This window comes from Eupeodes corollae, chromosome 2, assembly GCF_945859685.1.
Source record: "Eupeodes corollae chromosome 2, idEupCoro1.1, whole genome shotgun sequence".
In the NCBI taxonomy this organism is placed as follows: domain Eukaryota; kingdom Metazoa; phylum Arthropoda; class Insecta; order Diptera; family Syrphidae; genus Eupeodes; species Eupeodes corollae.
Window position 1 is genome coordinate 14,135,781 of NC_079148.1, and position 27,436 is coordinate 14,163,216.

Below are 27,436 nucleotides of genomic sequence, written 5' to 3' on the forward strand. Positions count from 1 at the left end.
TAAGCATAATGGTGTTTTAGCGTGATTGTTGGCAATCATCACGATTTTAATGTTAATTTTTTGATTTCTTCAATATTTTTTATTTAAGGCAACAAATCTTCTCCGACCCATCGCATTCAAGCCAATCCCATTTGAACCAGATTACAGCATCCCAGTGAGATATAACGAGCTTGGAGATCGTTACGGATCAACGCCATCATTGGCACCAGTTCAAGGTTCCAATCTTAGATTTGGCAGTAAGTTGAATTCTTTTTCTTTACAAAAAATGAATCATTTTTGAATATCGAACTTTCATGTGTGTTATTTTTGTATTTTTTTTTAAATTCAAGGTACCACTGACCTCAGGCATGGCTACTCGTCCAGCAATAGTTATTGCAATAATTTAATGGCACGTCGAAGGTGTTCCAGATCGTTGAAGATCAACGATAGCATGGAATCGATTCGACATACACCCGACTCAGATGCAATTAGCCAAAATAGTACTTTGTGAGTTTTATTTTTCTATATTTTGTAGTGTTTTTTTGTGTGCTTGTGTGGTTTTGTTTAATCGAGGTCAAGTAGGCTGGCTTTGACTTTCTGGGAGTTAGGCAGCCCTTGAAGAGTTATATCCAGCTTTGAAAAATGGGCCATACAGCTATAGTTGTTAATTGCTTCTCAATACTGTATGGCCCAACTATAATAGACTTAACCGAAAGTAAGCTAATGTCAAAACTGAACGAAAAGTTATCAGAAGTTATCGTGAAAACAAAAAGTAACCATAATGGATTCAAGTAACTTTAGCAAATTTGACATTTGCTTAAGCTCGATCCATTTAAATGGCTCTTTCGTAATTGCGCGAAAATGAGCGAAATTTAACTAAACTGAGCAGAACGTCTATTATGGTTAGTGACATATAAGGCTGCGTATTGGTTCGTTCCGTTAAGCTGGCTTAAGCTCGTTTAAGTCTATTATAGTTGGGACTTTAACCTTTGTTATCTCTCAGAAAAAAGTGAGCTTAGTAGACTGCTCCCCTAACTCAAATAAGTTTACTTTAAGTTAAACCAAGACTTAATTAAATGACACCTGAGGAACGTGGTGAAATATTTACTTTCTAGTTAAAAAATTTGTTCCTTCAACTATCTCTTAAACCATGGTTGAACCTTTGTTGAACCTTTGTTAATTTGTCAAAATTGAACAGCCAATAAAACATTAAATCATGTTTATAACTCGATTGTAGACCCCAATAAAAACCTGCAAATAAAAAACACGAACAGACCCAATCCGCCATTTTCTTTTCAAATGACATTTAACTTGTTCAATATTTTTCTTTTGTAGAAAATCAAACTGTGGTAATAATAAATACATCATAAGTGAACAATTCGATATGACACCATCACCATCGGATTCTGGAATTTCCGAATTAGAAGCTGCTCTAAAAGATCGTGATTCTGAATTATCATATTTGCGACAAACAATGGAACACAATGAAAAAGTGATTTTCAAAGTTCAAAAAGTAAAATTTTTGAATTCATTCAACAATTTAGCTAATTCTATGTTTTTTTTTTTCTATGTTATTTTATTTTAAAAAATAGGATAAAGAGGCTTATTGGGAAAATGAGACAAAGCGTTTAAAAGCATATTATGAAAATCAACAAAAAGAATTCTTATTGAAAATAAAGAAAATGGAACAAATGTTGACATTGCAGTCATTTCAATTTAAACAAAATAAACTACGTATAACTGAAAATACAAATCGACTGAAGGAACAATTTGGTGATTTGAAAAAGGAGAGCGAACTTTTGAAGTAAGTATTTGAATGTTTTTTTTTGATTTCTTTTTGGATGTCACGTTGAAACATAAAGTCCATAAATGGTGCTCAGTTTTGACGTTTCGCACTTTTTTTTTAAGATTAGTAAAAATTCAAAATGAAGAACTGTAGAATTCATTTTGAATTCTTTCTTATCTTAAAAAAATGTGCGAAACCTCAAAATGAGTTCCTTTTCACTGATGTATGCATGTGAAAAAAGAAATATCACTTAAGCACCAAGTAATAAGGCAATACAATAGGTAAAACCTAAACTGACCTAAATTTAATCATGTGTTGACAGCTTTAAGCTGGATTCACATTAGTGTGAAAATACTCACATATCTCAAATCTCAAAATAGTACAATGCGATCTTTTTGATCGTATGACGCAAACACAAAGTTATTTATGTATTTTAAATCAATTTTGTTTCAGAAGTGAAAATGAAGGTCTTAAGACATCTGAACGTTCAATACGGGACTGCATCAACCAATTGGAAGAAAAAACCCGTATTATGGATGGACTTATAGGAAATCTGAAAGCCCAGTTAGAAGAAAACGAATGGACTGTATGTCAACGAAATGGTGAAATAGCTTTACTTAAAAATCAACTCAAAGAGGCCCATGTAAGTCTTTTAGCACTGTCTCTAATCAATCTTGAAAATCTATTTATTTTTTTCCTTTTTAGCTTGAATTAACAACAAAAGATCAAGAAATCCTCCACCTCAAGCACGATCAAAATGCAACAGCCACATCATCTGTAACCGATCCTGTTCCTCCATCGCCATCTTTACAAGCTCAAGAAGTCGAAATTAGTCAACTCAATCGTATTATTATTCTCAAAGATCAAGTTATTTTGGCCCTTACAAATGAACTTGGAAAACTGCGCAAGGAACTCTCAGATCTGGCCATTTTCCATGAATACGGCGAAGAACCGTCGGGAAAATTAAGTCGACTCAAATATCAAATTGATAAAATATCCAATATCTGTCAGAAAAACCAAATGAATAACGAGGAAAAGCAAAAAGAACTCTCACCAAAGACAATTGATGATTCGAATCTTGAGGTTATAATGAATTGTCTGCAAATTGTCCCGCCATTCATCGAACCACCACAGCGGCCGTTGGAACGACACATGACACCTGAGTCACGTTTGGCACAAATGTCAAATGACATACAGAATTTTGTCTATGGAACGCTAAATCTTCCAGATATTGCTCAAAATTCTCAATATCTAGACGAGAAACCAGCTTCAAAAGATGAAGTTAGTTTGTTGCGAAAGGAATTGGCTGAGTTGAGGAGTAATTTCGAAATGGAACGACATCAGTGGGCCGAGGAAAAGGAAAAGGTTTTGAAGTATCAAAAACAATTGCAAATGCATTATATCAATATGTATCAGAAAATCAAAGACTTGGATAGCAATAGCCATGGCTCAGAGGCTGTTTAAGTAGGGAGACCTGTCAACTCTAAAAAGAAAAAAAAGACAACAAACAAAAAGCAAACAAATATTTTAGTTACAAACTTATTTAATTTATTGATCGTGTGTTGTAACCTTAAAAAATGTGTTTTATTTTTTTAATTCTGTGTTTATTTTTTAAAGTTTTTTTATATAAGGGAAATGGAGGAGTAAATAGCAAAGATATTCATATAAGAAGAAAATAAAAAATACAAATAATGTAAATTTGTTTGATATTATTTCTTTGTTCAAACTATCATTTTTATGTTTCCGGTTGTCATACGCTTTTCAAGTGCGTGTTTCCGGTTGTCAGAAATAATGCAGATTTTTAAACGAATGAAACATTCACATTTCTATATCAGTGATAATCAGGAATCTGAACAAACTGGCTTTGAACTGATTGGATATCCAGCCTATCCGAATATCTGGATATCCAATTATATTGAAATAGTTAAGGTGTCAAATCTTAAACCGAATTTACATCCGATACGCAAATGTCAGAAACACTGTTATTAGTAATTTTAAAGTTGAAACTTCTCAAAAATATGTCAAATAAGTCCGCTTCTGCATTTTGTCTTTTTCTGTTTATTGCGAATTCAGTTCGACGTCGGTTTGCGCTGTATAATAAGTCACACGAATGTTCATAAGAATACGGTTGTTTATTTTTCAGAGAGATAACAAACCATCATTTTTTTAAATAACAAATCCAACAACCAACAGACAATAAAAGTGTTTTTCAAGACTGATAAGGACTTAAAACATTTTCAGTCACAAAATGAAATCAGTATTAATCGGTTGCTTGATACTTTCCCTTATCATTGCGTTGTTCGTGGGACAGTGTGAAGTGGGTGCAACCAAAAACCGCTCATTGAAAAAGTTTAATCGTACTATTGGAGCTAGGACTATTTTGTTTGTACCATCAAGATGTAGAGTTGATAATAAAGGCCGATGTCGTCAGGTGAATAAATTCACATTTCTATGGTAAAAACTTAATTTTAAAGCGTTTACTTATCTATTTTTCAGAAGCTCAAGTTACATTGAGAGTAAATACATACAAATACGTTGTGACAGAGACTTAAGAATTGATGGATTAATTACATAAATAAATATACTTTTTTATTGTTGCTTTTGTTTAATTATTAGGAAGTGTTTTCTACAAGTTCTATAAGACAACATTGAAGGAAACTTAAGAAAAAAGTTCTGATATTAGGTTTTACTTTTTGACATTTTAAATGATTGAACTTTCTTTGCTTATTAAGGTGAGAACACATGAAAGATGTTTGTACAACTTACTTACTTAGGTGGCGCTAAAGTCCTATGTGAACTATGGCCTCACCCAACAAACTTCTCCATCAAGCTCTGTCCCTAGCTATATGTCTCCGGTTTCGCGCTCCAAGGTCACCTTCCACTTGTGCGCGTTACCTGATCTGTGGGTGTGCATTCGAAGAATTTCTGGGCCGGACTATTGGTTTACATTTACATATTACGGCAGAGAAGATTTTGTCGTGCAGTTTAGAGGATCTCCTTTTTCAGGATCGGGCAAACAATACTGAGGTTCCATTCATCGGGCATGTTTTTTTCCGACCATATCTTACAGAGAAGTTGGTGCATGCTCCTAATCAGCTTATCCCTAGCTGCTTTAAAGAGGTCGGCATTCAAGTCATCCGCTCCAGCGGCTTTATTAGACTTCAGCTTAGATATGGCAATCTTTCTTTCGTCTAAGTCGGGAGGACGGGATTGTTGGCTTTCGTCGTTTATATTGAATGGATCATCCTTCCTGAACAGCGGAATTCAGTTCGTCGTCGCCGTTATACAGTCTGCAGAAGTGGTCCTTCCATATCCTCAGCATTGACTGCGGTTTCACTATAATGTGCTCACTTTCGTTTTTGCAGTCTTCGGTTCCAGGTTTATGTACCTGTGAATTTCGTTTCACCTGTTCATAAAACTTTCGAACTTCATTCCTGCTTTTAAACCTCTCAACATCTTCGACCGCACCCTTCTCATGCAAACTCTTTTTCCTTCTGAGAAGTCGGTGTTCCTCTCGTCTCTTCTGCTCAAAGAGCTCATGAGCAGCTCTCGTCCGTTTATGCAGCGCCGCTTTGCATGCCTGTTGTTTGGCTGCATTTGCCTGCCGACATTCCCCATCAAATCAGGGGTTCCTCGTTGGTGGCTGTTTGAAACCCAGCACATCAGAGGCGGCTTCTCTGATTGCATCTTGGCAATGTTGCCACTGGTTTTCGATACATTGTGTTGGCGGCAGAGAACTTCGAGAGCGGTTACTTTTAACTCGGTCGGAAAACGATTTGGCGATCTCTGGCGATTGAAGCCGTTCGACCAACAAAGCCAAGCCAAGCACCACCTTGATTTGCCTTGGGTCTAGAAATCCGAAGTGCTACCTTGGCTACAACGAGGTAGTGGTCCGAGTCGATGTTAGCTCCTCGGAAAATTCGGACATCCATGACGCTGGAAGCTTGTCTAGTGTCGATCGCAATATGGACAGTCTTGTAGACGGTAGATTGATCTGGAGGAGTCCAAGTTCCTTTGTGGATGTTAAGGTGAGGAAAACGCGTACTGGCTACTACGACGTTTCGCCCCGCATCAAAATCCATGAGCCTGAATCCGTTGTCGGAAGTATTGTCAAGCAGGCTGTTCTTCCCCATTATTCCTCCAAAGCTGTCATTAAAATCGCCCAGGAATATTTTTATATCGTAGCTAGGACACTACTCATATGTTTTGTCTAGGAGCTCAAAGAACATATCTTTGGTGTTGTCGTCTTTCCCTTCAGTGGGGGCGTGCGCGCATATCAGGCTTATGTTGCCGAATTTACCCTTGATGCGTATGGTCATGAAACGCTCATTGATGCACCTATAGCTCAAGACTTCTTGCCTAAGTCTGGCCCCAATGACGAAGCCGCATCCAAATAAGCACTGTTGGTTTTCGTGGTAGCAGTCACCATAGTAAATATCGCAGTTTTTCATCCTCTTTTTGCCCGGCCCATCCCATCGTATTTCCTGGATGGCTGTGATGTCTGCTTATTCTTCGGCCGCACGTGGTCTGTTAAGGGACATAACATTCCACGTGCATATCCGAGGTTCGTTGTCCTTAATTCGTTTGCGTTGGTTGTCAACAGTAAATCCATCCGCCACCCCGATGGCACAACCCAAAACTTGGAGGGCCAGACCCTAAGTATAACTACAAAGGTGGGAAGCCGGATAAAACCGCTCCTTATAGGCCTGAGCTCCGAATAAGTCGAAGAAGCCTTATAAGGTGTTCACTAAGTAGTTCAACCTTACTGGAACTTTAGACGCCACCATCTCGGGAATTCTTCCACTGCCGTCTGGATAAGGAGAGGTGCCTTAGTGGAAACACCTCTTCCCCCCTCTCTCGTTTGCTGCCCTAAACAACTTTCCACTGGGGTTGGAACCCATTCTCCAGTTGAGGTACTAGGCACCCGATGTTCACCACGGGGAGGTGAGAATAGGAGATGGTAGACAGAGGTGGGTTTTGAGAAAAACCTTTGGACGCTTGTGTCCTCTTGAATGCACATGTCTACCATTTCAACATGTTTGTACAACAGAAGTTACAAAAATAATTGACAGTTGAAGGTTTTGACATTTAAAATGTTGATGTGTGATCGAATTAAAATTATTTTTTAAACTTCAACTCAACTTCTTTTGAACTGAAATCAAATTGAAGTCGACAAAAATAGTTTATCACAACGCCAAACTTTTATTAAGGCTCAAATAACGTCTCACGTCCCATTATGCTATCAAAAATATTGATGTCATATTGATATGAACCAATATAAGACTATAAGTTTTCTTTGATCTTGAAGTTTGTTCAACCCAATTCATAAGTTGTAACAAGTAGAAACAGCATTGAAATAAAAATGGCTTAGCTGGAATGTGCTCCTGATATTGAAATGTCAAAAATGCAACATGCAAATGTCAACATATGTCAGATTTTTCAAGTTCCGCTTAAAAATAGTTGTCCAATGGAAAAAGGTATTTAATGATCAGAAACGTACAAAGTATTGTCAAAATGTGAGGAATAATTACAAGTATTTTAGTAATTGCGATATTTTATTAATAAAAAGAATTATAATTAATCTTCAACTATACGAAAAATATTCAAACTTTATGCAATACAACTCCTTCGAATGGGTTTAATTTAATGTCACCTAATTTCGCCTTTTCTCTGAAATTTAAAAAAGAATGAACCAAAAATGTGGTTAGTTTCGAAATATTTCTGGAAGTAATAAAAATAATGACAGCTTACCCAACGTTGTGTGGTGAGTTTTTGCTAACAACGACAAACTCCATTAAATCGTCCTTTTCATTGCTTGAGCTCAAAAGTTCACTAATTTTTTCTTGATTGTCACCAAAATTCATCAAGAAACGATATTCATCGTTTGGAGACCGACTAAAATATTAGGGAAAAAGGTGTTTACTTAAAAAAAAGAACAAAGTTTGGTGTTTACCGAATCACTTGAAGTACATCATCATTCAGAGCACCGTAGCTGAAACCGCCCTTATTCTTAAATGCTTTAAATGCTTCTGTTTGTTTCAGACCCTGCAATGCCTTGAAGATATTTAATGTGCTTCCAGCGGTTTCAAGTTGATGTTTGACATTAACACTTCTGTAATCTTGATTGACAGGCAACCAAGTGGTGTTGGTTGGTGAGAAACCAGCTGACACCTTGTCATTCCATTGGAAGGGACTTCTTGCAAAATTACGAACTTCCGAAGAAGAACATGAGCGATGACAGGTGACGACATTAGACATTCCTATTTCCTCGCCCTGTTAAATTAAAGTTTATTTCATTATTCATACAAACAATGTAAGTTTGTCAAAAAAAAGTTTACATAATAAGTAATGGTCACACCAGGTAGCGCTGTCAGCAGGAAGTTCATTAAACCAGCCTTGTTTTTACCGACACTGTCGAAAACTCTATCCTTATCATGGTTTCCGGTCTAAAAAAAACAACGGAATCAATACTATGTTCATTGAAGGTATATTGAAACTTTAACTTACCAACCAGTTAGCCATTTTATGCTTGTTCCACATGACTTTCATCCAACTATCGATCATGTGTTCGATGTCCTTAGCATTCGATGTTTGTCTTAAATCAGCCATAGCAAAGTTGAAAGGTAAATGTGCGCCTTGATGTGTTCCATTTCCAAAGTATTTATCAATCATTGTGATTGGAGAACCAGCTTCAGCTAGCAAGACTCTTAAATAAGCAAAATACATTAATCAAAAATCAAGGACCAAGTACAAGATTCAATCTAACCTTGTATCTCCGCCATTTTGTTTTCTATAATTTTCCAAAAATTCTCTCCACTCATACAATAACTCTACATTCTCATACTGATCTCGGGTGCACTCATTTTTATTTGGATCTTCATCAGGATACGAACCGTCTTCGTTGATCTTCTCATACATATGTGGCACAGCATCGATCCGGAAGCCATCAACACCTCGATCAAGCCAGAATTTCAAAACATCTAACATCTGTTTATGAACTTTTTCATTTCTGAAATTGAAATCTGGTTGTTGGTCCAAGAATTGATGCAGATAGAATTGTTGACGTTTTTCGTTCCAAGTCCACATTGAACCACCAAAAATACCAATCTGAATTTTGACATACATATTTATAAAAGTCTGTGAAAGTAGTTTTCCTGCACACAAAGCTTACCCAATTTGATGGAGGTAATTTTTTCCCAGGGTTTTCAGGATCATCTTTACCATCAGCCCAAACATAAAAATCATCGTAACCGTCTTCTCGATTTATTGACTTATGGAACCATTCACATTCATCACTCGAATGATTTGGCACGAAATCAAGAATAATTTTAAGGCCGATTTCCTTGGCTTTTTTCATGAGATCATCAAAATCATCTAAAGTTCCAAAAGTTGGATCAATGTCGGTAAAATTAGAAATGTCATAGCCGTTGTCCACCATCGGTGACTTGAAAATTGGCGATAGCCATGTTGCTGTCATCCCAATGTCCTTCAAATACTTCAGATTTTGAGTTATGCCTGAAAATAATTTGTTTAAAAAACAATGTTCCTAGATAAATCAGATGACATTTTATTGCCTTTAAGATCACCGACTCCATTGCCATCGCTATCTTTCCAAGATCGTGGATAGATTTGATACAGTGAAGCATCCTCCCACCAATCAGCAGTTTCCACCAATATGGTGTTGCTTAAGCTGAACGTTAGCAAAATTAATGACAATATGTGGTTTGCCATTTTTTCGGTTGATTCTTTATTTCCTAAACAAACAACAAATATTTTAATACTATAATTTTTTGTATCAACATTGATACATTGCCATATGCAATTTTATCAAAAATGTTCTAGTCAGCTGTGTACACTTTGTTAATCGATAATTAAGACAAGTTTTTATAATGTTTACATATCTGACAGGTGGTCAATCTGTCATGTTTGCTTCTATTAATTTTGCTTGATCAGACCACAGTCTGTCTATCAAATCGAGATCGAACTTTAGCGTAATGCTTCATATATTGAAACTAAAGCAGTATTCACATGAGCGCGACCAACGAATGACGAATGAATTACAAAATGTGATTTTATGTACGTTTGAACACATATTTCCACACTTTTACTTTTCAATATCATATATTAATAAAATTTAAGAAAACAAATTTATTCGTCGCGAAGAAAATTGTAGTTGGTACGAACTGTCAAACTTTATTCGCGTTCCACATTATCCACACTCGCAACGAATAAAATAATCGCGCGTACTTAATCTACAAAAATCATTCTTGTTTTCATTCATTCGCGAAGAATTAAAAACTTTCATGTGAAAGAAATGTCAAAATCGACGAATATTCGTTGGTCGTGCTCATGTGAATAGTGCTTAACATTGACAGCTAATCTAATAAAGTGATTCACGATTGCCAGTTTTTTGACAGTTGTTTTGAATGTAAGCCCCTCTTTTTTTTGTTATAAAAATGTTAGACAATATCAAGGGATCACGCACAAAAATATCGTGAGTTGTCAACATCATGATGAGATTATTCATATTTATTAAATTTAGCTGTCAAATGGCAACTACCAGCTAATTTTGTACTTGCCGCACATATATTAGATGCTTGTGAAGAGGCTCACATTGACGTTTCATCATTTCATTTACTTGTTGGAGAAAAAATGACATTAGTCTAATTTACTTATTTTCGTGAGTTGGTGAGATTTAATGACGAAACTTCAAAATAAGTGCCATCAAAAGAGTTCAATTTAAACAAATGTTAAAATGGTAACCACGTTAAATACTGGTTAAAAAAAATGTCTTATTTTATCTTGACAGATTGACGTTTACTTAACCACCAGTCGAGGCATGAATTATAAAAACAAACAGTATATGACACATGACTTAACGGTAATTTTAAAGCCGCGATTTTCAACTAAAACCAATTTAAGAATGTGAGCTCCTTAATTTGACAGATAATAAAATATTTTAATATAGTTTACAAATTTATTAATACTTTATCTAGATTTTTCTTTTCACTTGCACAAATTTCAATTTAACACTTTTCAAAGATCTTTTGAAACACAACAATTTCAAAACGACCTTATTCTTATATACCGTCTAGAATTCTAAGTCTTATAAAAAATAAAAACTATTCTGGAATTTGAGAGTGTCATAGTTAATTAGCGCAACCAGAAAGCATCTGTTTAAGCATTTTCTTTATGTAATGTTGATTTTATTTCTTTCAATTTTAACTTTATACAATAAAATAAACACTATATTATTAAAGCGATATCACTAAGGGCTTTTAATCGATTTCATGAATAGGGACTCACAAATGTTATACAAAGGGTGTTCCAAAGGGTACCTAGGATTGAAATATGCCTCCAACTGTTTTAAAGTGATGATAACACTAAAACAAAACCATTTGACAAATAAAAGCTAAGTGTTATAATTAAAAATTGATGTTCAAATGGTAGACATGTGCATTCAAGAGGACACAAGCGTGCACTGGTTTTTCTCAAAACCCACCTCTGTCTATCAACTCCAATTCTCACCTCCCCGTGGTGAACATCAGGTGCCTAGTCAATCAACTGGAGATTGGGTTCCAACCCCATTGGAAAGTTGTTGGGGGAAGCAAACTAGAGAGGGGGGAAGAGGTGTTTCCACTAAGGCACCTCTCCTTATCCAGACGACATAGGAGGAATTCCCGAGATGGAATCAACGGTATCGTCTACAGTTTAAGTAAGGTTGAAGCAATTACTGAACAACTTATAGGGCTTCTTCGATTTTTTCAGAGCCCATGCCTATAAGGAGCGGTTTTATCAAGGATCTGGCCGTCCAGGTTGGGGGTTGTGCCGGGGATGACTTCCTGGCCACGTAAAAGCTTTCATAGTCGCGAAGCACCAACAAGCCTCGGATACGGACGGATTTACTGTTGACAACCTACGCAAACGAATTAAGGACAACGAACTTCGGATATGCACGTGGAATGTTAGGTCCCTTAACAGACCACGTGCGGCCGAAGAATTAGCGGAGGCCCTAGACCACTATAAAGCAGACATCACCGCCATCGGACAGACCGGATGGGCTGGGCAAAAAAAGGATGGAAAACTGCCATATTTGCTATGGTGACTGCTACCACGAAAAATAAAAGCGCTTATTTGGATGTGGCTTCGTCATTGGAGCTAGACTTAGGCAAGAAGTCTTGAGCTATAGGTACATCAATGAGTGCCTCATGACCATACGCGTCAAGACTAAAGTCCGCAACATTACCCCGATATTCGCGCACGCCCCCACTGAAGAGAAAGACGAGAACACCAAAGATATGTTCTTCGACCTTCTAGACAAAACATAATATGAGCAGTGTAAAAGCTACGATATTAAAATAGTCCCGGTCGATTTTAATGCCAAGCTAGGAAGGGAAGAAATCTTTGCTGGAACAATCGGAAAGAACAGCCTGCACGACAACACTTTCGACAACGGATTTAGGCTCATAGATTTTGCTGCGGAGCGAAACGTCATGGTAGACAGTACGCGTTTTCTAAACCTGAACATTCACAAAGGAACTTAGATTTCTCCAGATCAATCTACCGTTAACCAGATTGACCATATTGCGATCAACGTCAGACACGCTTCCAGCATCATGGGTGTACGAACTTTTCGACGAGCTAACATCGACTCGGACCACAACCTCGTTGTAGCCAAGGTAGCACTTCGGATTTCCAGACCCAAAGCAAAACAGGGAGATGCTGGGAGAAGGTATAACGTCGAAGGGCTACAATCGCAATGGATCGCCAAATCCTTTTCCGACCGAGTTACAAGTAACCTCTCTCGAAGTTCTCTGCCGCCAACACAATGTATCAAAAAATAGTGGAAACATTGCCAAGATGCCATCAGAGAAGGCACCTCTGATGTGCTGGGTTTCAAGCAGCCACCAACAAGAAACCCCTGGTTTGATGAGGTATGTCGGCAGGCAAATGCAGCCAAACAACAGGCACGCAAAGCGGCGCTGCATAAACGGACGAGAGCTGCTAATGAGCTCTATGAGCAGAAGAGACGAGAGGAATGCCGACTTCTCAGAAGTAAAAAGAGGTGGCATGAGAAGCGTGCGGTCGAAGATTTTGAGAGGTTTAAAAGCAGGAATGAAGTTCGAAAGTTTTATGAACAGGTAAAAAGAAATTCATAGGTACATAAACCTAGAAACGAAGGCTGCAAAGACGAAAGTGGAAACATCATAGTGGAACCGCAGTCACTGCTGAGGAGATGGAAGGTCACTTCTGCAAAATGTATAACGGCGACGACGAACTGAATTTCGCTGTCAAGCAGGATGATCCATTCAACATAGACGACGAAAGCCAACAATCCCGTCCTCACGACTTAGACGAAAGAAAGATTGCCATATCTAAGCTGAAGTCTAATAAAGCCGCTGGAGTGGATGGCCTGAATGCCGTGCTCTTTAGAGCAGCTGGAGATAAGTTGGTTAGGAGCATGCACCAACTAATCTGTAAGATATGGTCGGAAGAAAGCATGCCCGATGAATGGAACCTCAATATTGTTGCCCCTGCTCTGACAAGATGAGACCCTCTAATCTGCACCAACTATAGATGAATCAGTCTACTTAACATCGCCTATAAAATCTTCTCTGCCGTAATATGTGAACGTCTAAAGCCCATCGTCAACAACCTGATAGTTCCTTATCAGTGTGGTTTTAGACGAGGAAAGTCCACAATCGATGAAATATTCACATTACGGCAGATCCTGGAAAAAATCTAAGAACACCAAATCGACACCCACCGCCGCATATGACAGCATCTACATGGACGAGCTGTATAGAGCATGTCTTGTTTTGGCATCCCTGCCAAACTCGTCCGTTTGTGCAGGATGGCCATGGAGAATTCACGCTGATCCATAAAGTTTGAAAACAACTTAGCAGAACCTTTCGATGTCAAAAATGGTTTTAGACAAGGTGATGCGCTGTCATGTGATTTTTTTAACATCGTGCTTAAATGAATAGTTTAGAGCTCACACGTCAGCACTAGAGGCAATATCTTTCAAAAGTCTGTCCAATTACTAGCATATGCTGATGACATTGACATAATCGGAAGAACTCAGCGTGATGTCAATGGGGCTTTTGTGAGTATTTAGGCATAGGCCTCAAAAATGGGTTTAACGGTTAATGAGGGCAAAACAAAGTACATGCTGTCGTCAAGAAAGGACATACAACACCGACGTTTTGGTCAAAACGTCACTATCGACAGACGTAACTTTGAGGTAGTCAAGGACTTCATCTACCTAGGCTCCGCTGTAAACGCAGAAAACAACACCAGCGCTGAGATCAAACGCAGAATAAATCTTGCTAACCGCTGTTTCTTCGGACTTAGAAAGCAATTGAGTGGTAAAGTACTCTCTCGAGGGACCAAAGTGTTGCTACATAAGACCCTTATGGCATAGCATGGACTTTGACAAAAGCGGATGAAAGCACCTTGGGTCGGTTCGAGAGAAAAGTTCTTCGTGTGATCTACGGTCCCTTATGCATCGAAGGGGAGTGGAGGAGAAGATGGACCGACGAGCTGTACAAGCTGTACAGCGACGTAGACTTAGCCAGAAGGGTTAAAGTCCAAGGACTAAGATGGCTGGGTCACGTAGAGGGCATGGACAAAAAATGCTCCGGCCCGGAAAGTCTTCGAATCCACACCTACAGGACATCGCAGTAAAGGAAGACCGCGGAGTGCACTAGATTGAGAAGTTTTTTGGGTGAGGCCTTAGTTCACACAGGACTGTAGCGCCACCTTAAGTAAGTAAGTAAGTTATATTAAAAAATCTTTTCCATTTCATACCGAACGTAATGGTCCATTTTTACTTACCCAGCATTGACAACTGTCAAATCAAAAACAGTTTTTTTTAAGGGTTGTCAAAACGTGAGAAATACTTTTTTTTGAATTCAGTTAATTTAATTTTTAGGAACAAATAAGACAGAACAAACAATTTTACCAAGGAAGAAAAATGACATTCTAACTTCACAGTTACGAACAAGATGTTTGCAGTAACTGTCAAAAAGATAAATGAAATAAAACAGTTTGTATTGTATTTGGCATCAGTAATTTATTAACGTGTTATTGTCATCTGTCAGAAAAACGTTGTTTTAGTTTTAGGATCAAAACATTATTTTCTGCTGAAATGATTTTTGTGGAATATGTTTCTACATAATTCGGTATCCAGAATAATTATATGTACATACATACATACTTATAACTATCAATTTTGAATTGAAAATGCAAAAGATCATTAATTTCAATATTTTATTATTTCATTTCAATTCTTTTCAAAGCAACTGCTTCAAGTGGCCTAAGTCTGATATCTTCCAATGTCGCTCTTTCGCTAAAAACAAGAAAACACAATATGCACAAAACATTTAAAATATCTTTTCATTTCATTTACCCAACATCATGTGGAGAACTTTCACTGACAACCACATATTCCATCAAATTGTCCCTTTCATTTTCTGCATTAATAAGTTGACCAATATCCTCTTCATTGTCACCAAAATTGATCAAGACACGATATTCCTCGTTTGGAGACCGACTAAAATATAAGTAAGAAGATTATTTTTAACTTTGTTTGCTATGACAGGGTATGCATTTAAGTCAGTTACCGAATGGTTTGAAAGACATTGACACTTAGAGCACCATAGCTAAAACCATCTTTTTCCTTGAAAGCCCTGAACGCATCCGTTCTTCTCAGACTTTGTAATGCTATAAAAACTTTCAATGGACTGCTTGACGTTGAATCCAGTTGATTTTGAACATTCACAGTTTTGTAATCTTTGCTAACTGGCAACCATGTATTATTTGACGTTGAGAAACCAGCTGACGTACTGTCATCCCATTGGAAAGGACTTCTTGCAAAAGCACGCATTTCTTCTTCAGAACAATTTTGACAACTGACAACATTTGACATTCCAATCTCTTCTCCCTAAAGGAGAAAATCGATGTGTTTTTAATATTCAAAGGCATGTTCAAAATATTGCTTTTAATTAAAATTACATAATAGGTGATATCCGAACCAGGTAAGCTCTGGGTTAGGAAGTAAACTAATTCGGTCCTGTTTTGGCCAACACGTTCAATAATTCTAAACCTATCATGATTTCCAGTCTGAAAACAAACACAAAATATTTGATTTGATACAAAATAAGAACATTTAAAATAAAGCTCATACTTACCACCCAATTGGCAACTTGATGTTTCTTCCACATGACTGTCATCCATTGGTCGACAGTTCGTTCTATGTTTATTGCATTTGACGTTTTGTTCAAATTAAATATCAAATCAAAATTGAAAGGGGTATGGGCACCGTTGTGCGTTCCATTTCCACAATATTGATCAAGCTTTTCGATTGGAGAGTAGGCTTCGGCTAGCATAACCCTATTAAATTGCATCAAAATTATCCAAAGTATTTTTGACATAAGCCATTTATTTCAATCTCACCTAGTGTCACCGCCATTTTCTTTTTGATAATTGTCCAAAAATACTCTCCATTTGTACAATAACTCAGCACTTCCATTTTGATCTCGGGTATAGTTAAGAGCAATTGGATCTTGGTCAGGATACGAACCATCCGCATTGATTTCTTCAATTAAATAAGCAACAGCATCAACTCTAAATCCATCAACACCACGATCAAGCCAAAACTTCAATATATCCAACATTTTCTGCTGGACTTTTTCGTTTCTGTAATTGAATTCCGGTTGTTTTTCCAAAAATTGATGCAAGTAGAATTGTTGACGTTTCTCATTCCATTTCCACATAGAACCACCAAATTCGCTTTCCTGAAGCATTGAAATTTTGACAGTTAAAAATATAGAAAGTATTGTCAATCAATCTTGATTTGAAAAATGTACCCAATTCGAAGGAGGCAATTTTTGTCCGGGGTTTTGTGGGTCTTCTTTACCATCAGCCCAAACATAGAAATCTTCGTAGTCATCTTCCCGATTTATCGATTTTATGAACCATGCACATTCATCACTTGAATGATTTGGTACAAAATCAAGGATAATTTTTAGACCAATTTCTTTGCATTTCCTTATGAGATCATCAATATCCTCCAGAGTCCCGAAAATAGGATCGATTTCGGTGAAATTGGAAATATCGTAGCCGTTGTCTGCCATTGGAGATTTGAAAATAGGCGAAAGCCAAGTTGCTGTCATACCAATTTCCGTTAGATAATCCAAATTTTCAGTTATGCCTTATAAAGAAATGAATTTTTGGATTCAAATAAAAATATAAAAGATGATGATAGTTGTAATACCTTTTAAGTCTCCAATTCCATCGCCATCGCTATCTTTCCAAGATCTTGGATAGATTTGGTAAAACGAAGCGCCCTCCCACCAATCAGGAGTTGCAGCATTGGTGGTTAAAAATAAATTCAAGGTGACAACGGAAACTAATGACAGGAGGATAATTGTCATGTTGACTTTTAAATTAGGTAATACGCCTCAATTACTGAAACCTAAGGAGCGATTAATTAGTGCTTTTATTTAGTGAATAAGTACATATGCATTTAAGCCAAGTTTTAAGGTTTAAACTTGATATCTTTGAAAATTCTTGTTTAAACTATGTCGTTGGAACACACTTTTAAGAAGGTTGTTCTTGTCAGTTTAGTGGTAGAAAAAAGTAGAAACTGAACTGTCAAATGTCAAATGAACTTTCGGATTCAAGGACTGACGCTAAAAAAGGGAGGCACTGACGCGACGTAGGTATTTTATAAATCCTGAAAAATCTTTAAAGGACAATGTGTGCAAAAAGATGCAACAGACCTAAATATCTATTATATACTCACCGCTTTGAGGGGACCATTTTATGGTGAATGTTGCATTGTTTGACTTCATTGAACGCACCCATTACATGGAAAGTAGGGGGTTCCAATTTTCAAAAATGCTTACCAAAACTATGGCTTTATTAATATTTGACAGGTTGAATTGGTTTTAGTTCATATTCATCAAACATACTGTCAAACGACACTTTCCATTCGTGTAAATTAAATCGCAAATGTCAAAAATAATGGAGAATGGAAACTTGCTGCGTTCCAGTTAATTGTTGTAATTTTCTTATTTAAATATGAATATAAAGACATATCAAGATAAACAATATTTGTTAAACAGCTGATTACATTTGTTATCTATTGTTAAGACGATATTTAGTCAATTTGTTCAAACAATAGGTATTAGATAGTTTTTTGATAGTTTCAATTTGTAATAGTTGTTTGCTTCTTGTCAATAATTTGACAAAAAAGTATTCTAAAACAATTATGTAAATACATACACATAAATTGTAGAAAATTAGTTTTATTCATACGTCATAGAAATAAAGAAATAAAAAGACTTTGACATAAGGTGTATTAAACTATTTTTGTTATGTCAAAAAAAAATTATTGAAGTGTCATTGTTACGAATGTTTGGGATTTGTTGGAATCATTTAGAAACGTCTATTATTTAGGAATTGTTGATATGTCAAACTACCTACATGTATCCAAAATAACACAAACAGTTTTTATAACTTTAAATCTCAAAATAAATAACGAAGAAAAAATTGAAGCACAGAGCTTTGTTGTGGAGTGTTACAAATCGTAACTATTTGACTCTTAAGACTCTTGAGTAAAGGAACGACGTGACATGAAGACGTCAATTAGCTACAAATGGTAACACTTTAAGTGTTTAGGAACGATTGTAAAAATAGTCAGTTTCCCAAAGCAAGGGAAGCCCTGGTGGCACATTTGCTACGAATTGACAGTTGTTGAATTGTCATTCACAAAGCAGTTGATAAGAAACAAATTTAAAACCCAAGAATAATAAAACTAATGTAAAATTTCACATAAATGAGTGGCTATTAAAAGTAATAGAAATGCGACTTTCTGGTCAAGTGCCTATCACGATCTATAGTAATAGATCAATGGAATGTTCTTTAAGATTAATCATTCTCAGACCATAAACTGATAAGCTTTTTGATACAAAATGAAGCAGCAACTCCAAAACCCTTTAGGAATTTCGGGAAAACAAACTGGAATGTATTCTGTAGGGAAGTAGGACAGGGGATTTAAAACCCGAACAAACTTCTAATTCAAGAACCCTTCGACATAGATATTGCATCAGAAAAACTCAGAGTTGTTCTGAATTTAGAAAAATTTTGTCCCATCAATCATATGGGAAGAGGTAGGAAAAATCCATTGAAATAGGCAACTTAAAAAAGAAACTAGAAGACTTTTCAACGAACTAGGCAAGAAGCTGATTGGAAATATTATTAGACCAGCCCACGTATTTTTAAGGTCGAAACACAACGAACCAAATGTTGCTCATGGATGGCCTTCTGCGACAAAATAGAAAGTACAAATGTATCAGCAAGGCTGAGGAAAATTCTGGTCAAGGATTCAGTCACTTTTGGATCTCTCAAAAAACCTACAGGCGCTGGACTGAATCCGGTGGCGAAACGCTTGAGCTCCTTGTTTTTTTCCTGGCTGCTTAGCTGATATCCGCAGTCCAGGAACAGAGTCTCATACAGAAACCCTAGTTAGATCGGATATTATAACGGAAGAAAGGATAAAATAGGCCATTAACTCCTTTTCTATGATGCTTCAGAAGAACATAAACCTTATAATCCGACACCTAGCTAGCATTTTCAATAATAGCCTTAAATGGGGGTATGTTCCCTTATCGTGGCGTGACGTAAAGGTAGTTTTCATCCCTAAGGCTGGTAAACCTAGCCAAAGGCCAAAGTCTATAGACCCATTAGTCTATCATCGTTTATTTTGAAAACTTTTGAAAGGCTAATTGATATACCTTATAGGGCTTCTTTGACTTATTCGGAGCCCAGGCCTATAAGAAGTGGTTTTATCCGGCGCCCCATCCTTGGAGTTATACTTAGGATCTGGCCCTATAGGTTGGGGGTTGTGCCGTCGTCGGGGTGACTTCATGGCCACGTAAAAGCTTTCATAGTTGCGAAGCACCAACAAGCCTCGGATACGGACGGATTTACTGTTGACAACCAACGCAAACGAATTAAGGACAACAAACTTCCCTTAACAGACCACGTGCGGCCGAAGAATTATCGGAGACCCTAAACCGCCATAAAGCAGACATCACCTCCATCCAGGAAATACGATGGGATGGGCCGGGCAAAAAGAGGATGAAAAACTGCGATATTTACTATGGTGACTGCTACCACGAAAACCAGCAGAGCTTATTTGGGTGCGGCTTCGTCATTAGATCCAGACTTAGGCAAGAAGTCTTGAGCTATAGGTGCATCAATGAGCGCCTCATGACCATGCGCATCAAGGCTTGATTCGGCAACATTAGCCTGATATGCGCGCACGCCCCCACAGAAGAGAAAGACGACAACACCAAAGATATGTTCCTCGAGCTTCTAGACAAAACATATGAGCAGTGTCCTAGCTACGATATTAAAATAGTCCTGGACGATGTTAATGCCAAGCTAGGAAGGGAAGACATCTTTGTTGGAATAATCGGGAAGAACAGCCTACACGACAATACTTCCGACAACGGATTGAGGCTCATAGATTTTTCTGCGGGGCGAAACGTCATGGTAGCCAGTACGCGTTTTCTACACTTCAACATCCACAAAGGAACTTGGATTTCTCCAGATCAATCTACCGTCAACCAGATTGACCATATTGCGATCGACCAGACACGCTTCCAGCATCATGGATGTCCGAACTCCCGAGGAGCTAACATTAACTCCGACCACTTCCTCGTTGTAGCCAAGGTAGCTTTTCGAATTTCCAGACTCAAGGGGAAACAAGGAGGTGCTGGGAGAAGGTACAACGTCAAACGGCTACAATCGCCAAATCCTTTTCCGATCGAGTTACGAGTAACCTCTCTCGAAGTTCTCTGGCACCAACACAATGTATCGAAAACCAGTGGCAACTTTGCCAAGATGCAATCAGAGAAGCCGCATCTGATGTGCTGGGTTTCAAACAGCCACCAACAAGGAACCCCTGGTTTGATAAGGAATGTCTGCAGGCAAATGCAGCCAGGCACGTAAAGCGGCGCTGCATAAAAGGATGAGAGCTGCTCATGAGCTCTATGAGCAGAAGAGGAGAGAGGAACGCCGGAATCTCAGAAGGAAAAAGAGAGGATATGAGAAGCGTGCGGTCGAAGATGTTGAGAGGTTTAAAAGCAGGAATGAAGTTCGAAAGTTTTATTTAACAGGTAAACGAAATTCACAGGTACATAAACCTACAACCAAGGCTGCAAAGACGAAAGTGGAAACATCATAGTGGAACCGCAGTCTGACGAACTGAATTCCGCTGTCAGGCAGGATGATCCATTCAACATAGACGACGAAAGCCAACAATCCCGTCCTCCCGGCTTAGACGAAGTAAAGATTTCCATATCTAAGCTGAAGTCTAACAAAGCCGCTGGAGCGGATGGCTCGAATGACGAGCTCTTTAAAACATCTGGAGATAAGTCGGTTAGGAGCATGCACCAACTTATCTGTAAGATATGATCGGAAGAAAGCATGGCCGATGAATGGAACCTCCATAATCCTGAAAAAAGGAGACCCTCTAAACTGCACCAAGTATAGAGGAATCAGCCTACTTAACATCGCCTATCTATAATGGATCCGTAACCCGAAAGAAAAGGCTAACCTTTTCGCTGAACATCTTGCGAATGTTTTTAAGCCATAGTCATCAAACGTGGCTGAAAATAGCTTACAGTTTGTTGATAAGATAGATGAAAGTGATATACCAATTGTAAGACTTAAAGAAATAAAAAGTATGTGTTTGCATCAACTACCAAATAAAAAACCACCAGGTTACGATCTAATTACTGCTCAGGTTATGAAAGAAATGCCATTGAAAGCCTTCATAAAACTCCAATATGTAATAAATGCATGCCTTAAGCACCTTCAGAAGTGACGGCTTACAGACCAATATCGCTTATAACAATTATGGCAAAAGTTTTTGAAAAAGTGCTTCTGAAGAGAAGGTTATTCCCAAACCATCAGTTTGGCTTTAGCAATAAACATTCAACGATAGAACAAGTTCATTGAATATCGTATGTAATAGAAAGAGCATTAGAAGAAAAACAAGTATGTTCAGCTATTTTCTTAGATGTTGCTCAAGCTTTTGACAAAGTTTGGCATGAGGGACTTGAGTACAAACTGCAAAGCGATCTTCCCAGGCAATACTTTGAAATATTAAAATCGTACATCTCAGATCTCAGATGATACCGCAATTTTGGAACCCGAAAAAATATGTCTCTAAAGCAGCAGTAAAATTACAAAATGCCGTCAACACAGTGAGAGCTTGAACCGAAAAATGGCGTATCAAACTCAATGAAACAAAATCTTCACATATAAACTAAACAAATAAAAAGGTAAACAATATTCCAATATTCATTAATAATCAAGCTGTACTTTACGCCAATTCGGCCAAATACCTTGGAATGACTGTGGATGCAAAGCTAAAGTGGAAAGAGCACATCAAAAAGGAAATAGAACAACTAAACTTGAAATATAGAAAAATGTACTGGTTACTTGGTAACAACTCTGAGTTATCAACCCAAAACAAAATAATGCTGTATAATCAACTACTAAAGGCTGTTTGGACCTATGGAATCCAATAAGGGGCTGCACAAAGAAAACAAACACCGAAATCATCCAAAAATTCCAAAACAAAGTCCTTCGTGGAATAGTTAATGCACGTTGGTACAAAAGAAATACCGATCTACATCGAGCCTTACACTGCAATGGAGTCCGTCTTGAATATAAGAAACCCTGTTCGGAGATTAAGAAGAACCAAGCCTCATGAGCTTATGGTCTTAAAAAAAAACATGGGAAAGTATTAAAAGTTTAAACTTCCCCCAAAGTGATTGTAGAAAGTTAAGAAAGAACACTATGAAGTCGATCCTTCAAGATTGGTCCTGATGAAAAGGTTGTTTCAGTGGTTAAGAGTCGAATACTGCCAAGTGTCCTAAGATTTCCTCCTGTCAAACAAAAAAAAATCCATGAATATTCGTTCATTCGTTGGTCGTGCTCATGTGAGTAGTGCTTTAGTCTTGAATTGTAGTCTAGTTAAAACAAACTGTCAAACTGAACTCTCGTTCCACATGCAATCCACACTTCAACTACTAAAATGTTCGCGCACGTCTAAACCTAAGAATTTCCTTCTAGTTATGGTTGTGCAACTCTAATGACGAAGCAAGCCATTTTAAAGAAATGTCAAAATGGACGAATATTCGTTCACTGGTTGCTCATTGTTCGATCTCATGTGAATAGTCCTTATCTAAAGTTTTTCCAAGCTGGTGTTTATTGCGAAGTCTGGATGACTTAAACATCAATAAAGGGTTGGTTTGGATTATAATTTGTTTCTCCTTAAATCTGTTAAATGACAGGAGCTGTCACTCTACCAATTGTTATACAAGAAGATCATAAATATTTAAATTTCCCACAGTTTTTTGAATTTTCTATATTTTTTTTCACCACAGGCTTGAGTTTATTTTAGTTTGATCTAAATTAGCTTAGTACTTACCAACAAAAATAGTATTAACTAAAAAATAAACTTTAAAATTTAGCTTACTCTTATTTTAACAAATAGAAATCAAGTTCACTGGAGGAAAGATCGAATGAAACAATCCTAAAACAACCTAAAATACGCCCAATTTAAAGCTTCATTAGACACAAAGAAAGTTAAGTTAAAGCAAATATTTTTGGCAAAACAAATATTAGTTATATTATATGTAGTTTGAAAATGCTAATCTTTTTATTACCACGGGGTTATATAAGTTTGGGGAATTATACCCAATCATAAAATAGGCATTTGAGTTAAATAAATATTATAAAGTAAGTAAGTAGAGAAAGTAAGGTGTGTATATTTACACCTGGTATATTTTCTTTATATACAAACCTACCTCTTTTATTTTGAGACCTTGGCGAACTCAGGCATTAATACAAAAGTAAACATTTATGCTCTACAAACAGATACATTTTTAAATATAATTAAGGAGTTATCTAATTTAGATAGTGTTCTACATGTGTCTAAATATTGATAGAAAAATAAGCTGAGTGGCGTTTATGGGTAAACATTTATTAAAAATTAGGTAATAACCGAATACATTTTGTTCAGTATTTCGTTTCAATTACAACCAAAAAATTTAATCAATTAATAAACATTCAATTATGTAGTTACCGGAAGAACAAACAAAAACAAATTTTGATTTTTCTTCAGACGAATTTCTAGTAACTGGTATTTGCCGAATTATTACCAATTTTCTTAAGAACGCAGGCTTCAAATGGCATCATGTAAACTTCACTCAGCTTTACTTTTTCACTACAAAATATAAAAACAAGTGTTTTAAAAAACAAAGCATTTTTCAACTTCAAAGAAAGAACTTACCCAATTCTATGAGGAGAGTGACTTGTCACTAAAGTATACTCAAAAGTATCAGTAGCGTCTTCCATAACTGTACCAAAGAGTGGTCCAACATTTTCAATCTTGTTTCCAAAATTGGCCAAAATTCTATATTCTCCTGTTTTATTACCACTTTAATAAAAATTATTGTTGGTACTTTTCTTGAAATTCGAAATATTTAAATAAGTACGAAGATACTAACCGAATAACTTGAAAAACATTATCATTCAAAGCTCCATAACTAAAACCATCGTCATCTTTGAACTCCTTAAAGGCTGCAGTATGTTTGAGCCTTTGTGAGCTTTTGAAGACATTCAAAGTACTTCTTGCAATACCTCGTTGAACTTTCACATTGTTTTCTTTATAATTTTCAGCTATTGGTAACCAAGTATTTGTGGATGTTGAAAATCCAGCTGATATTCCATCATCCCATTGGAATGGTGATCTATTGAAGTTACGAGTTTGATCATCTCCACAATTTGGGCATTCGTATTCTACATTGATCATTCCTATTTCTTCACCCTGAGATATCGATTTAAATTATTTCTTAATTTTGTAGAGATAATAGAGTATTTGAAAAAGATGTGAACTTACGTAGTATGTTATGGTTGCACCAGGTAGAGAAGCAATAAGAACATTAACCAAATCTTTTAAATCATCACCAACACGGGATGCAACTCTTTGTAAGTCGTGATTACCAACCTTTAACAATTAATGGGATATAATTTTTATAACTTAGATATCTTTCAATTATTATTTACCACCCAGTTAGCCATTTTATGAGTTTTCCACATTGTATCCATCCAACTGCTGACAACCATTTGGAAAGTTCGGGCATTTAAAAGCTCACTTACTGCTGCAAAATTGAAGTTGAACGGTAGATGGGCTCCATAATGTGTACCGTTGCCAAAGTATTGTACAAGAGTATTAATTTCGGCATATGCTTCTGCTAAAATAACTCTTCAAAAAAATCAACTGTCAAATTTCACTGAAGTCTAACATAAAACTCTCCATTTTGTTACCTCGAATCACCTCCATTTTGTTTTTTATAATTTTCCAAGAAATCTCTCCATTCATAAAGTACCTCAACTGTTTCGTATTGTGCCTGAGTGTAAATGTGTCGCAAGTAGTATTGACTGTCTGAATTGTTTGTTGCACCACTAAGTGGCTCATCGGGGTAAGTACCATTTTCGAAAACTTTTTCGTACATGTGAGGGACTGCATCGATACGGAAACCGTCGACACCACGATCAAGCCAAAATTTCAAGACTTCCAACATTTCTGTATGAACTTTTGGATTACGGAAATTGAAGTCAGGTTGCTCTTTCAAAAATTGATGCAAGTAGAATTGTTGGCGTTTCTCATTCCATTCCCACATGGATCCTCCAAATATGCTTATCTACATTTCATGGATAAAGATGACTTGAAATTTGGTCTTATTTTCGATTAACTTACCCAATTGGATGGTGGAAGTTTCTTTCCCGGATTCATGGGGTCATCTTTGCCATCTTCCCAAACGTAAAAATCATCATATCCATCTTCGCGATTAACAGACTTTTGGAACCATTCACATTCAACACTTGAGTGGTTTGGAACAAAGTCCAAAATAACTTTCAGTCCAATACTTTTGGCTTTCTTTAAAAGAGCATCAAAATCCTCAAGAGTTCCGAATATTGGATCAATATTGGTAAAGTTCGAAATATCGTAGCCATTGTCTGCCATTGGAGATTGGAAAATTGGCGAAAGCCATGTTGCAGTCATTCCAATTTCCTTCAGGTAATCAAGCTTCTCAGTTATTCCTGCCAACAAAATGTGTAAGCTCAGAAAGGATAATGTTAAATTCGGTCCTTATTTTTACCATTTAAGTCTCCGATTCCATTTCCATCACTGTCCTTCCATGATCTTGGATAGATTTGATAAAATGACGCGTCTTCCCACCAATCTGTCTTTGAAGAAGCCAACGTTGATGCACTCAACATACTACAGAGCAATGCTCCTAATATTATTTTAACCATTTTATGGTCTTCTCGGTTGACTATCAGAAACCCCACTGATTCAACAAGGCTGTTCAAAACAAACAACTTAACCCCTGAGTAATCTTACACAAACGCGATCTTTTTCGATAAACTACATTTTTAAAACCGTTTAATAAGGTTCTTGAAAATCGATGACGTGATAACATTCTTAAAGTTTTAATTAAAACTTAAAGATAACAGGAAATTGATCTGATCACTTTTGCCAAATCTGAATAAAAAATTAATATGACAGGGTGTTTCTTTCAGTGTCAGAGAACATAAACCTAACTCAAATAAAAGCAATTTTAAATGGAAATATTTGTTTGAGGATTTTAAAGAAATTCCGACATAAAATCAGCAAATTGACAAGCGTATATTAGTTGCATATTTTGACAGATTGTGAAGCAGGCATAATCTACACTCATATCTTTCCGGAAGGAACGGGTCTTACCTACTACCAATTTCATTCCATCATAATATGACAATAAATTAACTATTTTAATGTCAAATGGTGTCCTGACCAAGCTCATTTATACTCCATTTGTAGTTAATTTTTTGTTTTGATTAAGCTTTCACGTCCTTGCTACTCAATTGAGTCTTTTAATTCTCAGTGATAATAGCCCATATTTGTATAAAACCTACAAATTTGAATTATTAGACCATTTGTCAAAGAAACGTCCAACATTTTTGTGGTTTAGCTGGGTTGTATTTCTTCAGTTTATGTCGGAATTTCCTGAGAATTGTTTGTTTTTCTACAGCGGGGAAGTCTTTTTTTTTTTGGAATCAAGAGCAAAACTTCACCTAGTTTTTTCCAAAAATGTGTAATTACCTTAAAGACTTTGTCATGCAATTCTGTTCCGAATGGTTTAAGGTTTTTAATGTCATTGAAATTAATTGATCTCTTAACCGTCTCCCATTTAGTGTACGTCATTGTTTCGCACATCATTGGTTGTGCTTACGAATTATTCCAGGAATGTCTTTAGGTTTGAAATTGACAACAATTCATGAAATGCGACATTCCAAAAAATTGTTTCCAGTTTTGCACTCATAGCTAGCTGTATCAATCACCTGAGTCACGGTCTTGATCTACCAAGCCGTCCCTCGGCATTTTATTGGAAGACATTTCGGGCTAGAGCCAACGAATTTTTCTCCACACTCCACACTTCTGAAACCTAAGACTTGTTGCTTGAGTCTAGTTCCAACAATAAATCCACACAAAATACTCGCTGTCCCGAAGCCGGAGGGCCACATTCTAAGCGTCTA

General features: G+C 36.8%; 3 protein-coding genes and 1 long non-coding RNA gene across 5 annotated transcripts in view; 2 read left to right on the forward strand and 2 right to left on the reverse strand.

Moving 5' to 3' along the window:
* LOC129947156 (NEDD4-binding protein 3-B) overlaps window positions 1-3,477 on the forward strand; it is a 70,686-nt gene extending 67,209 nt beyond the window's left edge. The window contains exons 4-9 of one of the 2 annotated variants that reach the window (XM_056057605.1): window positions 89-236; window positions 330-486; window positions 1,315-1,471; window positions 1,572-1,783; window positions 2,219-2,408; window positions 2,471-3,477. In XM_056057605.1, coding sequence (XP_055913580.1) covers window positions 89-236; window positions 330-486; window positions 1,315-1,471; window positions 1,572-1,783; window positions 2,219-2,408; window positions 2,471-3,229 — 1,623 coding nt within the window. In that variant the 3' untranslated portion in view covers window positions 3,230-3,477. Of the gene's footprint in view, window positions 1-88; window positions 237-329; window positions 487-1,314; window positions 1,493-1,571; window positions 1,784-2,218; window positions 2,409-2,470 lie in introns of both variants that reach the window. The other variant, XM_056057604.1, reaches the window with a different exon arrangement.
* Window positions 3,478-3,919: 442 nt separating this feature from the next.
* On the forward strand, window positions 3,920-4,359 carry LOC129947161 (uncharacterized). Its single transcript, XR_008781689.1, has 2 exons — window positions 3,920-4,196; window positions 4,262-4,359. It is a non-coding gene; the product is annotated as an uncharacterized LOC129947161 (long non-coding RNA).
* A 2,942-nt stretch (window positions 4,360-7,301) lies between these two features.
* On the reverse strand, window positions 7,302-23,375 carry LOC129944747 (uncharacterized). Its single transcript, XM_056054412.1, has 17 exons — window positions 23,280-23,375; window positions 17,043-17,243; window positions 16,636-16,979; window positions 16,223-16,563; window positions 15,958-16,159; window positions 15,782-15,889; window positions 15,391-15,710; window positions 15,177-15,320; window positions 14,730-14,785; window positions 9,340-9,519; window positions 8,937-9,280; window positions 8,532-8,872; window positions 8,273-8,471; window positions 8,104-8,211; window positions 7,719-8,038; window positions 7,517-7,660; window positions 7,302-7,435 (listed from the first exon to the last, which is right to left on the reverse strand). The coding sequence occupies exons 2-17, from the start codon at window positions 17,200-17,202 to the stop codon at window positions 7,369-7,371; spliced, it is 3,378 nt and encodes a 1,125-aa protein (XP_055910387.1). The 5' UTR covers window positions 17,203-17,243; window positions 23,280-23,375; the 3' UTR covers window positions 7,302-7,368.
* Window positions 23,376-23,819: 444 nt separating this feature from the next.
* LOC129947003 (maltase A2-like) lies at window positions 23,820-26,219 on the reverse strand. The gene is made up of 8 exons (XM_056057400.1): window positions 26,017-26,219; window positions 25,614-25,957; window positions 25,181-25,557; window positions 24,920-25,118; window positions 24,753-24,860; window positions 24,361-24,680; window positions 24,144-24,290; window positions 23,820-24,077 (listed from the first exon to the last, which is right to left on the reverse strand). The coding sequence occupies exons 1-8, from the start codon at window positions 26,171-26,173 to the stop codon at window positions 23,984-23,986; spliced, it is 1,746 nt and encodes a 581-aa protein (XP_055913375.1). The 5' UTR covers window positions 26,174-26,219; the 3' UTR covers window positions 23,820-23,983.
* Window positions 26,220-27,436: the final 1,217 nt, after the last annotated feature.

Coding starts and splice junctions, on each gene's coding strand:
- LOC129944747 (XM_056054412.1), bottom strand. CDS start 17,202: ATGACAATTATCCTCCTGTCATTAGTTTCCGTTGTCACCTTGAATTTA. Junction 16,564..16,635: donor AATTGCCTCCTTCGAATTGG/GTACATTTTTCA, acceptor TCAATGCTTCAG/GAAAGCGAATTTGGTGGTTC. Junction 14,786..15,176: donor AGTTCTCCACATGATGTTGG/GTAAATGAAATG, acceptor TCTTTTTGACAG/TTACTGCAAACATCTTGTTC.
- LOC129947003 (XM_056057400.1), bottom strand. CDS start 26,173: ATGGTTAAAATAATATTAGGAGCATTGCTCTGTAGTATGTTGAGTGCA. Junction 25,119..25,180: donor CAAAATGGAGGTGATTCGAG/GTAACAAAATGG, acceptor ATTTTTTTGAAG/AGTTATTTTAGCAGAAGCAT. Junction 24,861..24,919: donor ATAAAATGGCTAACTGGGTG/GTAAATAATAAT, acceptor TAATTGTTAAAG/GTTGGTAATCACGACTTACA.